Genomic DNA, 14,961 nt, shown 5'->3' with positions numbered 1-14,961 from the left:
CTCTCCTGCCAAAAGATGACTGCTGCCAGCTCTAACACTTGCTTCCATTAAGATTATTGAAATTCGCTTGATATTTGGACGACTCACACAAATCTTGCTCTGAGGGGCTAACAGTAGACATTCGTTCTTTCAAATGAGGAAGGGCATGCCTGTTTGTACAACCCTGATTATTTCCCAGTTCTTTCAGTTCTGACTTCATCACATCTAGGTGGGGTTAGTATTCTGCTGGGCCCCGGGGTTGCCTTCGGCCTCTCAGGGTAGACTGGCCCCCTAGCATGCTTGCGGGGCACGGGGGTTGCCTCTGGACTCCAGCTGGGGGCTAATGTTACCATCCTCCTCCCCTCTATGCGCGCTCTCCCCATTGGGGGTCGACCCTGGGCTTGGCGGCCGGCGCGGGCCGCTGTGGGGTGGGGGGGCGAGTCCCCTCCGGTGCTTGTGTTCCCATGGGCTAACCCCGACATCCCATCCTTCGTCAGGGATGTCCTCCTCTCCCACCCCCCCATTGAGGTGGCCATTGGGTTCAGGGTCCGGCTGAGCAGCAATTGCCTCACGCCGCAAGTTGCTGAGCTTCCTGGCAGACTGCAGTGGCCCGCTGCTAGGGCCCGTGTGCTCAGGTTTCTCCCTTACCAGGTGCACCGAGGGCGCCAGACAGCTGGGGTGGTGCTGGTTGCCCCTATGTACGGGGGCACTGCCGCTGTGGGGAAGGAGCCCAGGGCCGCGCTGCCGGTTGGTGTCCGGCCCTGTCTGAGAGGATGAGCATTCGGGTCAGGGGCAACAGTGATTACCATGCAGGACATCGGCCCCCAACGGAGACCTACAGGGCCGCTGCAGGCCGCGGCGCTAACGCTGGCAGGCTATTCTCTATAGATCCTAGCCTTCTCGGGGGCGCGAGGCAATGCATTGCGCTGTTCTCTGCCTAAGCCTCCCACCCTCGCAACTCCGCCCGTAGCGAGATCGCCTTGATCCGGGTGGGGACGCGCAACAGTTCGACTCCCCCGCTCCTAATTGAATGAAAGAGGTGTGCCCGCGGGCACAGGCAGCTCCCGGATGCTGCCTTGGCGGGCGTGAGGGGGAGAGGTAGTGGCTTTACAGCCAGTTCTGCCGACCGCGGAGCCGGGGCACCAGGTTCGAGCCCCGGCTCTCAGCTTCCTGTGATTTTGGCTCGAAAATGCAGGGTTTTATTTGTGCAATGTGCTGCTTAAGATTTTGAGCCGTGGGGGACACGGAGTCCGACTGCCCATTTGTGCATTGGAGGAATGCTCAGACGGCTATAGCCGGTCGCCATGGCAGCGGCTGGCGGGAGGCTTCATGGCTTACCGGGGGGTGATCTGCCTATGCAAGCGGGGATGGGTTTTATTGCATTGCCAAAAGCAGCTGGACGCAGTCACTCGGTGCGGTGCGTTTGTACAGTGACTGGAGTTACGACCCGCCCGCCCCAGCTCCATGAAAAAAATGGCAGCCGCAAACATCATGAAAAAAAAAAAGGAAAAGCCCATCTCTTCATGACGAGGCAGAGGGGGCGGAGCTTAAAAAAACACAGGAACGCCCACGAATTTGCTCCGAGAATGATTGCCACATCTCTCTTCCAATGGCTAGCCTCCATTTATGGAGCTAGCCAATGGAAGAGAGAGGCAGGTTAAAGCCCCATACTGGAGATCAAAATTTCTCGCCTGCGCAGTGAACGCCAAGCTTCGACCTAATTGTTCTTTGCCCAGCTTCCGCCACAGGTCATGTTATTACTTCCCAGTGCCTAAGTGTATCTTGGTTGCTCTCCCATGGTCCTCTCGCTTCCTGCATTGCTGCCCACTTCTGCATTTTCCCCTCAAGTTTGATTGACAATTTTATTCTTTTAATGGCTCTGAATTGTTCCTCCCCTGTGGTTTCTCCCATCAATTTCTGGAGATCTGCTGATTCCATTCTTAGGTAGAATGTGGCGCATAAAGGCCTATGATCGCTTTCTCCTCTATCATCAACCTGAAAATCTTTCAACTTATCAGCCATTTTCTTGTTGGTTAAAATATAGTCGATGGTATATATGTTTCGAAATGATGGTTTTGGGCACCACGAGGGTGAGCGTAATTTCATCATAAGGTGAGTTGACTTGAGTTTAACATTTTTGAGAAGACAGAGCAGCGGGCCCGTCTTGTATCCCTTCTTTGGTATACTAGAGGCACCTTCCAGACTTCTCAAATTAAAATCTCCTGCAACGATTAAGTGGTAATGTTCATAATTAAGTATTATATCTTCCAGCATGTTGGTGAATGATTCAATGCTGGCAGCGGTCATTGCAGGGTTGATGTAAAAGTTTATGAGCAGCAATTTGAGCGGTCGAGGGCATTCCCTTAAACCAGCGATTGTCATTGCTTGCAGGTCTGGGGAATTTACTCTTATGTCCTCGTGGGGTGATAGCGGGCCGGAAAATCAGGCAAGGAGGCCGAATATAGTGAGCAATGACAGATACTTTATTCCAATACTAGTAGTTGCCAAATCAAATGTCACTGGGGAAACACCAAAATAACAAGGCTTCAGAGGGTGGCGGCTCGGCTTCTTTGTGGGTCGCTCTGAGGGGTGGGCGAAATAGAGAAAGGGCTGTGGGAGAAACGGTGGAATGGCGCGGCCATCTTAGAGTGGGGAAAAGAGTGATGAAGCCATAGAGGGTGTGAAGAATGCAACTGTCAGCATACTGTAAATGCAATCAGCAAAGCAAAGGTGCATTGTATCAATACAGTGCCGCATGGGCATCATAAATAACACCTCAATTCAGTCCGGTCATTCAGACAGAATGGTTTCTGTGCTTGAAGTCTGTATATCCAGGCAGTTTTTCTTTGTAAGAGAACCTTGTTGTTGTCCCTTCCTTCAGCTCTAGCTGGGGCGGTCCTCGGAGGTATAGGGGAGAGAGAAAACAAGGGAGCCGTTAGTCCGACCGGACTATAATATAATACACACGAACTGCAACCAATACCCGGGTCAGGTGAGGGGATTAAGAGCGACCGTGAGGGAGGGGAAGGTAGGGCAGGAGGTAGGGAAGGAAGGGACAGGGCCTAGAGAGAGAAAGGGTGTCTCGTGACGGGTCCGTGAGGGATTGGGCTATCGCTAAGGTGCTATACTAGTGGAGAAGTGCTATACAGAATGAATACAGTGTTGGGCCAGGCCTTGTGATACTAAAGAGTTTTATATATATATATATATATATATACACACACATATACAGAGCACCTAGTGTGCTATGGAGGTTGTTCTGGGGTACTCGCGCGCTCTGCCGCAGCCCTCCGGTGAGTTGCGGCCGCTCACCAGCTTCCTCCTGTGGACTCCACCAATCCTCACTCCACACGTCTTCGGCTTCTTCGGTCTCCTGTTCCGCTTCTACCCCGGTCTGAGTCTCCTGCCACGAGATCGCTGCTCCGACGCTGCTTCGGTCTCTGCTTCCGCTTTTTCCAGTGTCCGGGGCTGGAGTGGAGGAGGGAGTTCCGGGGTCACGAGGGTGTGTTTCCTGAGGGAGGTTGTTCCTGATTGGATCCTGTACGAAAGGACAGAGGGGTGGGGTGTAGGTTGTCATGTCCGTATCTAGGGACGCCTCGGGCCGGATTCATGATAAGGAGAACGTCCGAGCGGAGGAGGCTCGGTCTCGGCATGAGACGATGCCGCATCACCTCTTATTTCTGTCATTCTGAGTTTATGTGCATGGCTTATGAAGATGGAAAGACCCCCAGATGGGCGTCCAAAGATTTTTTTTGTTGCATTTTGCCGGTGTTCATGGTAGCCCTCTATAGGAGTTGAAGTCATTGACGAGGTTTCTTGACAGCATAATATATCCCCTTTAGCTAGGTAATCATGTACTTCCTTGATCCCCCCCACTTTTTTATTTAGCCCTGCGATGTTCCACAATATTAAGGTTAGTTCCTGAGGGGAATCAGGGTTTTGCCCTTTGTGTTGCTCTATCCGCACCAACTTTGCCCTTCCTTCGTTAATGAGTACTTGATTTTGGCTAGGGTTGCTGTAGCCAATTGTCCCCGCTTGTGGCCTGTTTAGTTTGACCTATTAGTACTTGACGCAGATTGTCGCTATGAAAGACAGAAATGTTTATTGGTGTATTAAGGCGTTCCTTGATGTGTTCCCCTTGTTTTCTGTTGTAACTGGTCCCTTTCAGAATTGATGTGGTTCCCGGACCCCTATTTTGGGGTTTAAGCACAGAGGGGTAGATAGGTTGTCTGGGTTCTGATGCGTCTATGCCCCAACTTGCTAGTTGTTGCGCTTCTCCAAGAACTGCCCGTTGGAGTGCTTAAACCTTAAAGCTTTACCCACTCTGTTTTCCGAAGTTATCTGGCACAAGGACTTGATGTGGCCAAAAAGTCTGAGAATGTTAGTTCTATTTAGGATATCGTGGGGGCCTTCCATATGGTACCTGGGGATTAGCAAAGCCTCGTAAAATGTGGGTATTTCCACAGGGTTTTTTGTTTGTATAGCCCCCCCCCCCTGCACTGGCTGCATACTCTCAAATTGTGGGTGGGGTTAATCGGTGATCGCCGGTGGTGTTCGACTTCCGCCCTGTTGTTGGTTCCCAACCGGCTTGCTATGTGTTCTTGCTCCAACGGTCCAGATGTGGTTTGCACCATGGGGCCTTTATGTTCCTCTTGTTCCAAGAGGCCATTGGGCCTTATTTGTGTGGAGGCGTCCTCCTTGCCCCTTCCAATCCTGTTTGGTGTCGCCTATGCGGCTGTTGATGATAGGCCTCCTGATTCTCCTGATCCTCATGATCGGAGTCTCATTGCGACGCGCCATCTCTTGCCCTTTTTTCATCCTTTTCTTTTTCTGCCGGTGAGCATTCATTCTTAGGCTTCTGTTTAAGATGGAAAATCGGGTAGGTTGGCAATGAGTTGCTTTTCTCATTAGTTCTATGACTATTCTGCATTATTGGCAGAATGGATCTGCTTTTCAGTTTTGCTCTCTTCTGCTGTTTCTTCAGGTTTTTCTTCGCCCTCCGTGTTAAAGGAGCTTCTATTCTAGCTCCTGTTTCCCCTTCCGTGGCCGCTTTCGGCCCTCCGATTCCCTTTGTGGCTGGTCTTGCTGAATTTTCCCTTGCCTCCCTTTTTGCCCGGGCAGCCGAGGACTCCAGATTATTGGATTCATTTTCTCTGGTTTTTATTTCCAAGTCTCACATTTGGCTACATTCTCCATTTATCGCCACTTTGTAATTACCCTTTACCATTGATTCGTTTTTGTGGCTTTGGTGATTCGCCTCTGCTTTTAGTTAAGGCCACTATATCCCCCAATATTACCGGCAGTTCTGCCCACTTCTCTATTATATCGGCACATGTACTTGTACGAGCTGTCATAACTTGATTATATTTAATTGTTGCCTCCAGTTCTTCCAACTTGCGGCCCTGATTTCCCAAGCATTGGGCTAATGTTTGAAGTAGGTCAACTTGGACCTCCATTTTAGTTGCCTGCCATATCAGGGCCTTGGCAATTGACTTTTGCGCTTCTCTGATGGCTATCAAATGGGTGGTGTCTTCTTGTTCAACTTGCTCCTTCTGACCTGTTGGTGGGGGCATTCCCGCTCGGTCTGCGCCATAATTGTTTGCCACAACCCCTCTCCCAATGAGGTTGGGGGTAAAGTCCAAAGTCCTTTCAATTGTTCGCTCTAGTTTTTGTAGGAACGAATCAGTGAGGTCTCCTGTCTCTGGCGACTCAAGTTGTTGGCACCCAGTTGTAGTTGTAGGGGCCATTATGCTTGTTCCTGAAAAGGGTTGCGGGCTGGTGCAGGGCGTGTCTTTAGCCTCTATGACTTCTGGTTTGAAAGGTGTATCCTCATCCTGGTGCCAGTGGATCCGGGCTTTCGTTGATAGTCGACTGTGTCGCTGCAGTGGGCTTCCTTAAGATCGGCTCCACTGCTGTGTGCCGCTCTAGATCGTCTACGGTATCCCACCATGAGTCAATATCGCCGATCCATTCGTTGTGTGTTTTACTGTTCTCCCCTGTATCCCCCACTTTGCGCCCGCTTGAGGGGCATCCCTGACCCCCTGCATACTGCACTTGGGCCTGATCCTGATCTCCTTCTTTAGGCCACAGATATCTTCCTCCTCCGGATGGGACTTTTTTGCTGATAAGTCGCTTGTTCGGCCCATGATCGTGCCACAATGATTGGAGATTGCACGCCGTGGTCTCAGCTTGCTCTACTATTCCCCCCCGCAGGCATTCCCGGCAGTGGTGAAATGCCTGGCGTCTGGAAGTAATGAGTAATAAGCCCTTGGTGGAGGGGTTATAATGGGGGACTCGCTGAGTGAGACTCTTGTCTAGGGTGCCGAGCTGTGCTTCTTGTGACCCTTGTTGTATGACGTTTAAGGGTGTCTTCGTCAGAGTCCAACCTCTTTGATTTAATCGAATCAGTACCAGTGGTGTTGGAATTGAGGAACGGTCCTCGTAACCTCGGCTCACTGCTCACTGCTCCGAGCTCTGTTCTGGGTCCAAAGACCCTGATTATGTGGCTACCAGGATAATGTGGTGCGGAGAGGACATGCACACGGAGCAGGAGGAGTACGAGGCAGGAGTGTGGCACGGGTGTGGCACACTGGAGCACACTGGGGATCCGCGCAGGCTGCACCGACCCGACTAGTGCTATCACCTCCTCCTCCCCCCGCCCCCCACGGCTCCACTCGCTCCACTCACCGCACGTGGCGCCCAATTCTCTGTGTGGCTTCCTGCGGAACACTTCAGCGGGTTCTCTTTTTTGTTTCGTGGTCCGCGGTCTAAGCTCCCCTCGTCCGCTTTCCTCTTGCTGCTGCTTTCTTTTTTGCGCGCTCCACTCACTCTATATATGTATATTACTACTATTTTATGTACCGTGGGACTCCCACTTCGACGACTGGTATTATTCAAGCATGTGAATCTATGAAAGACACCAATACTGGAGAACCACAGTTTACAGGTAAGTAACTTTTGTTCTTCAGTGCTACTGTTTTGGATGAAGCCGGACTGACAATTGTCAAGAAGATCATTGTCCTTGATATGACGAGAGAGTTGTTTCGCTACACATCTTTCTGTGATCTTCGCAAGAAAGGGTAGGTTAGTGATGGGGCAGAAGTTGTTGAGATAATTCGCATCAGCAGTGGGTTTTTTAAGCAGAGGGGTGACCTGCCCAATTTTGAAGGAGACAGGAAGGGAGCCTTGACAAAGGAAGAGGTTGACCAGAGGGGTCCGATAGGGAAGAGAATGGGAATAGAAGTCATTGGCAATGGCACTGGGGATGGGGTTAAGAGAATGGTTGGAGGGCTTTGTTACGAGGATGCAATTGAGGAGGTCATCTTCAGAGATGAGGTCATAGTTCTGCCAAATGGCTAAGGATTTGCGCTCCTCTGGAAGGGTAGGATAAGCAACCTGAGCCACTAGGGATTTGACTTTTTCATCAAAGAATATAGCAGAATCCGCTGCTTTCTTTGTAGAATCCTCAAGCTTGGAGGTAGGGGGAGAGCAGTTAGGAATCTTGATGAGATCAAATAGTTTTTTGGGTCTATTTTTGGCTGAGTCAAGGAGGGCTCTGACGTGCGACGCTTTCCCAAGGAAGATGCTCTTGTGGTACTTGCATCTTGCTGAACGAAGTGTGGCCAAATTATCGGTGGAGGGCGCTTGCCTCCATTGTTTCTCCAGGAATATTAGCTACTTCCTTTCTTCATAGAGGGATTTGTTGAACCAGGGTGCTGAGGGAGTGGGCCTAATCTTTTTGCTTTGGAGAGGAGCGACGTTTTTGATTTCGACTGTAAGGACTGTGAGGCATTGGGAGGTGAGTTTGTCAACATCTAGGTTCGGGTCTAGCCTTGGAAGTGATAACAAAGCTGATTCAATGAGGGAACCAACGTCAATATTTTTAGCATCACGGAACCAGGAGGTAGCCCTCTTAGGTTGGCCAAGAGTTATAGAATGTGATAGGTGAAGAGAGAATGGGATGAGGAGGTGGTCAGACCAGTCTACATGAATCTGGGTAGTGATAGAAAGCATGTCTGCTTTAAAAATGACACGGTCCAGGATTGAGCCCTTAGAGTGTGTTGATTCTGTGCAGTGTTAGATAAGATCGTTTGCAGAGAGGAAGGTGGCCAGCGAGTTCGCAGAAGAGTCTTGCGGTAAGCCCCAGTGGAGATTGAAGTCACCCACGAAGGTCTGATTGTCACTTTGAGAGTATTGGTCGCTGATGAAGTCAGTGAGTTCCTCCATAAACGAAGGGTCGCTACAAGGCGGGCGGTAAATGACATGGAATCTGAGGGGTGAGCGGTGGTGCAATTGAAGCTCAAGAGAAAGGCATTCAAAAGTGTGGAAGGAGCTGATAGGAGAGGCCTTCAGTTGAAGGGAGTTTCTAAAGATGACTGCAACACCTCCCCCAACGCTGTCTATTCTGTCATTCCGAAGTATAGAATAGCCTGTGGGTAATAGGAGATCAAAGATAAAGTGAGAGCTATCGTTGAACCAGGTCTCTGTGAGGAAGAGCATGTCTATATTGTGAAAGGTGATGGTATCGGAGATTTCCAGTTTGTGTTTTACTGCAGATCTGCAGTTGTGGAGCAGACACCGCAGCTCTGTCAAGACTTTTGGTGACGGGGCACTTGGGCTCTGAAGGGTGATCGGGATATTGTATTTATTCGGGCGTGCTCGGGAGGGTTTAGATGGATGCTTTGTTTTGGCAGAGGAGATGGTCGGAATAGAGTAGATAGTAGGGTTACTAGGAGGTGTAGGTTGAAGAAGGGTGGCATTCAAGGACTTGGGTGAGATAACTAAGTTTGCAGACGACAGGTTGAGCTTGGCTATAGTGGGGTGAGGGGGCGAGGTGCATCTCGTGGGATGGTGAGTGTTTTCCAAAGGAGTAGAGGTGTATGGAAAGGTGTAAATCTTGGAGCTTAAAACTGAAATGGCAGCTACAAGCTGGGAGATGGAGGTGAACAGAGAGTCTAGCTTATTTTCCAGAGAGAGTAAGGCTGAGCACGGAAGGCTGGGTGGCTCGATGGAAACAGGAGGGGGTGGATTTGGTGATGGAAGGCAGGGAGAGGTGGGGGACAGGAGGAGAGTTGGGGTATAGGGTTCAATAGTGGGAAAAGGTGGAAGTTGAGAGCGGGAGTTGGTGAATCGGAGGCGAAGGGAGAGTTGTCTTTGTTGGTGTTACAAGAAGGAAAGGAATTAAGGACACATTTAGGGGGAGATGGGTGCGGATCAAGGTGGTAGGGTAGAAGGAGAGGGGAGGACTGTGTGGAGTCATGGGAATGTCGGAGGTTTGGGAGGAAAAGAGGGGAGGTGGTTGAAGAGTCCTGTCACCTAGAAGAGGTGGCGATGAGTGAACGGGCATCTGGCAGAGTGAGGGGGTTAGGAGAAAGGGAGGTTGAAGAAAGGAAGTGGTTCTGCTGGGCCCGAGGGAGGGAAAGGGTTACCAAGGGGGGAAAGGGGGTAGCACAGCATAGCAGGAGGAGTTGGGAGGAAGGAGAGAGATGTGAATTGAAAGCTAGGACTGGGGTATGGGCTTCCTCTGTGGAATGCTTCATCTGGCCCAGAGAGAGAGAAACTCTCTTGGAGTCTCTAATAAGCTTAGTGCACTTAAACGGAAAGTTCAAAGAAGGCTGCAGAACTGACAGTGAAATACCATATTTATTTTTAAAGTGCCCTTTCACTCAGGGTTTCTTGGCACTGTGTAGCAGCTGTCCGTTGGCCAGCTCTGCATTTATGTACGTGACTGGAGAGTATTGTACCCACTATGCACCTCAAGTAATTAACTTGTATGCAGAATTCAGACCGATCTCACCAGTCATGAATAGTGCTGTAGCACACCTATGTCCTACTTGAACACGAATTATAAGGTAACAATAAGTAACATTCAGTGCATGATTGTAGACACATCCATGTATGTTTCTAGTCAAATGTGCACATGTTGAAAATAACTGAAAGATTGTTAAAGAGAATCACAAAGAGGGTCAGGGATTTAAAACAAAAGTGGGTAAATATAGTCTGAAAATATGTTGTGACTTATGTACTTTTCGGTCAAGTCTCCATATATAGTGTCTTTTACTTTCAGCCTCTTTTAGTATTTTGCTATCAGCACTTTCTGTTCAGTGACTGTTGGGCTTGTAAGCATAGCGGAAATTCATCCAAAATTACATTTTGCAGGGTTGCTGTTGGTTTTAAAAGCCAGGACTGACTGAGAAAGTCGTACCATCCATATTCAGCTAAAAAAAAGTGTTTCAAAAATACTTTTGGATGTGTGTCTCCAAGAGTGAAAAAGTTTACTGCCTTGCACAGATATGCTGTTTGGGGGATTGGGCACCCAAGGTGCTGCTAATAAAGCTTTTTTTGCATTTAATTTCAAACAAGGGAGCCTAATTCAGAGTCCATTGAGTAAAAGTGTTAACTATCGCTCAAATAAGAATTGTGCAAACAGTTGACAAATCAAGCAGCATTTAGTTTACTCAAATGAAAGCTAAGGTTAGCAGACTAACATTAAGTGCACCAAAGTATATGCCAGTTTCCCTAAAGTAGCTGTGCCTGGCCTACGTAGTAGGCGACTGGAGACACAATTTCAAGAGTGACAAAGTGAAGTTTTTATCAATGATGGTCTTGTTAAATCGTTGGTCAGATTTCAAATAGGCGAGTCTGATTGGCTTGCTACTAATGCTGCGTGTTATTCCAAATGTCAAAATCACAACAAAATGGAAACAATAAAATATTTACACGTAACATTCAAAATATGCAAACAGTTGACAATGATCTGCACGTACATAGGAAGCACGAGGTGTACATGAACTTTTCTAGCAGATTACGGTCCACAATGTTGATAAGGAACTAGAGGCACCATGATGAGAATTGTATTATTGTTGTATGGGATCCCTTGCTACAGCACATTAAATATCTAGTTGTATGTTTTTAATATTTCTTCACTTTACGCATTTTGTTTATTGGTGTAGTGATAATTCGCTAATAAGCCAAATCATTTAGCTCTGTTCGAGAACTTTTGACTATATCCAAGCAAATCTGTATATGCTATCTTGTAATGGGTTTAAGTGTTTTATGAAATTGAAACGAACTGCCTCTGTCTTTGTTTTTCATAGGAAATACGGAAAAGCAGAAACATTTATGACCGTGACGGATCCTGTGCATGATATTGCTTTTGCTCCAAACTTGGGAAGATCTTTTCATATTCTTGCTGTAGCTACTAAAGATGTTCGTATTTTCACACTCAAGCCACAAAGGTAGAGATTTCAGTAATTATTAGATTAATAACTCCTTGTTTTTGTCTAATTCTTTTCTAGTGCCTCACTAATATTTGTTGTAGATATTGTTTGTGTAGGATGCTGGCTCTTTATATAGTATACCAAAAAAAGGTATGCTGTGTAAAGAGTCCAGATATCCTTACGAGTACACCAGGGCTTGCTCTGGCAATTCCAAGGTGCACTATCTAGGGTATTGTGGTCAAGCAGCCTAAGGCTTTACAGAGAGGAGTGTTAGACATTTACAGCGCACACAGAGTCAGTGACTGATACACTCAAAAAGGAGAGCCACACCAATTTTGAAAAATAACGGATATATATATATATATATATCAGTTCAGGTATATATATATATAGGGAAAATGCTTTTATTCCTTGTTGAAAGGCTGGCAAGTAGGTGAAACACTGAACCTTCCGGAAAAGCGTGAGGCGAGGTGAAAGCAGAGACTGTGCCCGTGATCAAGCCTCTTTGGGAGGAGAAACGCGTTGGGTTTAATTTCACCTACTTGCCAGCCTTTCAACACGGAATAAAAGCATTTTCCTTTAACCTTCAGCCTGGTGTCGGTGTTCCTACTTGTAAGGCAAGTGGGGTGTTGTTGGAGCATTAACGGGGGGCACCGGTCCCGTTACACTGACCCCCCTGAAGTGCATGTGGCTCAGTTACCGGCGCAACTTTGGTGGTATATATATATATATATCTCCAATCCTGTACTGCAACTGTTTCAGAAAGCAGGCACCGACTCCGTGAGATTCGTAATCAAGGGCCTTTAATGTCAAGAAAGACGACCAGGGGCGTGGCTAAGATGGCGGCTCGGTAAGACGTGTCTCGCAGAGGCTCCCCAGGCCTGATCCCCCGCCAGGGAACCTTGCGGACCTTCGCCCTCACCGAGCCGGCCGGCAGCAGCGGACAAGGTCCGGGAGCAGTGCGGCAGCAGGGGAGTCGGTGGCGAGGCTCGAGGCTGCCACAGAACGCCGAAACACGGAGCTGCCTGACGGCGATGGGCATGTGCGGGCAGCAGTGACCCGAGCGCTGGGGCCGAGCGGCCCGGGGAGACCACAGGCATCTGAGGCCTGCGAGTGGGGGAGTCGGGGATCCCGACAGCGACTCCGGAGCCCCGGAGGTATCACCCGGCAGCACCAGGTGGCGGCTGGAGCGGACAGGAGAGAGAGTACGAGGCGCCGGGTCCGCCGGCCCCGGAAACGACGCGAGGCCCCGGCGTGGGCCTAGTGGAGGTGAGCGCCGAGGGCCGGAGACGCCGGGCAGCAGCCGGAAGGCGCGTCTGAGGGGCATCAGCGCTGCTGCCGAGAGGCGAGTTGGACCTAGCACGGCGCTACAGGCGCAGGCCGAGAACTGGTGAAGACCCCTGCGGTGTCTGCGGGGGCCGAGGGGAGCAGTCCTGCAGCAACCGACTGCGGCCCAGCAGACTGAGAGGGGCCGGGTCCGCCGGCCTACGGGGCTACGCGGGGCCCCGGCGTGGGCCCAGCGGAGGAAGCGCGGCCCGGCTGTGCAGCGGGCCGGTGGGGCATATCGACCTCGGGCAGCAGAGGGGCCCGGCGCCCTTAAGGAGAAGGTGAGCGGCGCCCCGGGGGCGGCCGGGAAGCAATAGTGGACACGACTGGAGATCCACCCCCCCCCCCCACCCGGAGGCACACATGGCACGGGGCTGAAATGCGACTATAACTCTGGGGAGGCCTGAGGTGGCGGTGGGCCCTGGGAAGAGGAGTACCGAGCGGGTGGACTGCAGCCCAGGGATACCAGGCGGGCGCCAGCCCTATACCTCAGGCGAGGAAGAGCAGCGGGGTCGAGGCCTATGGCCTAGGGAAGAGGCCCCTGGGACACGATACTGGCCTTTCCAAACTACGGCCAGAGCACACCAGAGCACCTTGCGGAAGCACCCGGAGCCCTGACCAGGCTGAGGCCCACGGCTGGGATAGCCATGTCAAACCGGAAAGGGAACCGCAACATCTCGGAGATGCTGGTCAAGGGACCCCCCAAGCCCGATAAAAGCCCAGACAAACCGGCGCCGAGCCCCCCCCCCCCCCCCCCGGGGGGAAGGATCTACCGGAGGGCGAGACACCGGCGACCAAGGCGTTCATGGAATCCCTCTTCGCCTCCCTGAAAGACGATATTCAAACTTTCCGGCAGGAAATGACCGGGGAGCACAAGGAACTCCGGCGGGACGTCGACGAACTGGGGGAGAGAGTAGCGGCCAACGAGCTTTCAGGCCAGGCCCGAAGCGAGGAAATAGAACTCCTTCGGCAGGAGATCGTCCGCCTTCATGACCAGCAAATGGATCTCCAGACCCACGCGGAGGACCTGGAGAACCGCTCCAGGCGCAATAACATTCGAGTCCGGAATGTGCCGCTCAAGGCGGAGGGGGAAGACATGGCGGGATACCTGCAGGCGCTCTTCCGGATGGTGCTGGGGGAAGGAGAGGACTTCGCGGTTCGTATTGACAGAGCCCACCGAGTGGGCCCGGCCCGCCGGACCGAGGGCCCCCCGCCGGACATTCTGGCCTTTCTACCGGACTATCCCTTGAAGGAGCGCATCCTGAGGGAGGCTCGTCACAAGCAGCCCCTACGCTTCCAAGACCACAATGTGGAACTTTTTCAGGACTTGGCTGCGTCCACCCTACAAAAGCGGAGGGCGTTTAGGGTTGCCACAACTTTCCTGCGTAAAGAGGGGGTCCCGTATTCCTGGGGACACCCGTTCCGCCTGGTCTTTAAGTGGAATGGCGCCCTCCACCAGCTGCGTTCCCTGCGAGACACATGTGCGGTGCCAGGCATCCCCCAGGAGGACCCACAACAGGACGACGGGGCGGACCGGCAGTCTTCCGGGGCCGGGACGGGCTCCCCCGGGACGTCGAGGGACGGATGGCAGACAGTGAGGCGGGACAGACAGCGTAAGAAGCCTCTCCAGCCCGATCCGGACACGGTGGCCCTGGAACAGGCTGCAGCAATCCAGGAAGTATCCAAAGACACAGGCGCAGCCCCCTAAATGGATTCTGGTGAAGGTCGACATCAGATAAGTTTTGGCTCCTGGATGGGGGGGGTCGGGGGGCCATGAGCCGCCACTGCCACACACCCACTCATTGACTCATTTACCACAGGCCTAGACTGTCTCATGATTGGCCTGGGACTATGTTCACCAGTTGGGGGGGGGGAGGGGTGATGGGGAATGTTGGGGGGGGAGTTGGGGCTTGGGAGGAGGGGAGGGGGGGAGCTCGGTGTGTTCACTATCGATTGGCGTTTGGTACCAGGGGTTGGGCTGGCTGGAGGTCTGGGGCAAGGCAGAAGGGACGCACGCATACTCATGGCTGCTGACAGCATAAGTATCCTCTCACTTAATGTCAAGGGACTCAATAATCCCATCAAGAGAAGGGCAGTCATCTCCTTCCTCGAGCGCTCTGGGGCTGAAATATGTCTGTTACAGGAAACGCACCTGTTGGCGAAAGATTGGCACAGCATGAAAGCTAGGGCCTTCCCTCACCAATTCTACTCCGCGACCGGCGAAAAGAAAGCGGGTGTAGCTATACTTGTGGCCAGGCACTTCAAAGGGCGGGTAGGGAATAAGGTGGCCGAAATCAGGGGCAGGCTCCTAGCACACACGATACACGTAGGTACCTCTTCCTTCACGCTGGGCTCCATTTATGCACCCAACACCAAACAGGAGGTTTTCTTGAAGGGGGCGCTGTCTGAAGCGCTCTCGGGCGATCTGAGACTGGTA

General features: G+C 51.4%; 1 protein-coding gene across 5 annotated transcripts in view; it reads left to right on the top strand.

Moving 5' to 3' along the window:
* Positions 1–14,961, top strand: part of SEH1L (SEH1 like nucleoporin) — a 151,622-nt gene that overhangs the window by 43,448 nt on the left and 93,213 nt on the right. For all 5 annotated transcript variants that reach the window (XR_015309904.1, XR_015309903.1, XM_086965575.1 and 2 more), the window contains exon 6: positions 11,076–11,216. Coding sequence is in view for 3 of the 5 variants with exons in the window: in XM_086965575.1 (XP_086821701.1) it covers positions 11,076–11,216 (141 nt within the window). In the remaining 2 variants the exon portion in view is untranslated. The remainder of the gene's footprint in view (positions 1–11,075; positions 11,217–14,961) is intronic.

The sequence above is a fragment of the Lissotriton vulgaris genome, chromosome 4_1 (genome assembly GCF_964263255.1).
Source record: "Lissotriton vulgaris chromosome 4_1, aLisVul1.2, whole genome shotgun sequence".
Classification (NCBI taxonomy): Eukaryota; Metazoa; Chordata; class Amphibia; order Caudata; family Salamandridae; genus Lissotriton; species Lissotriton vulgaris.
This window is presented reverse-complemented; position numbering and strand designations above follow the sequence as displayed.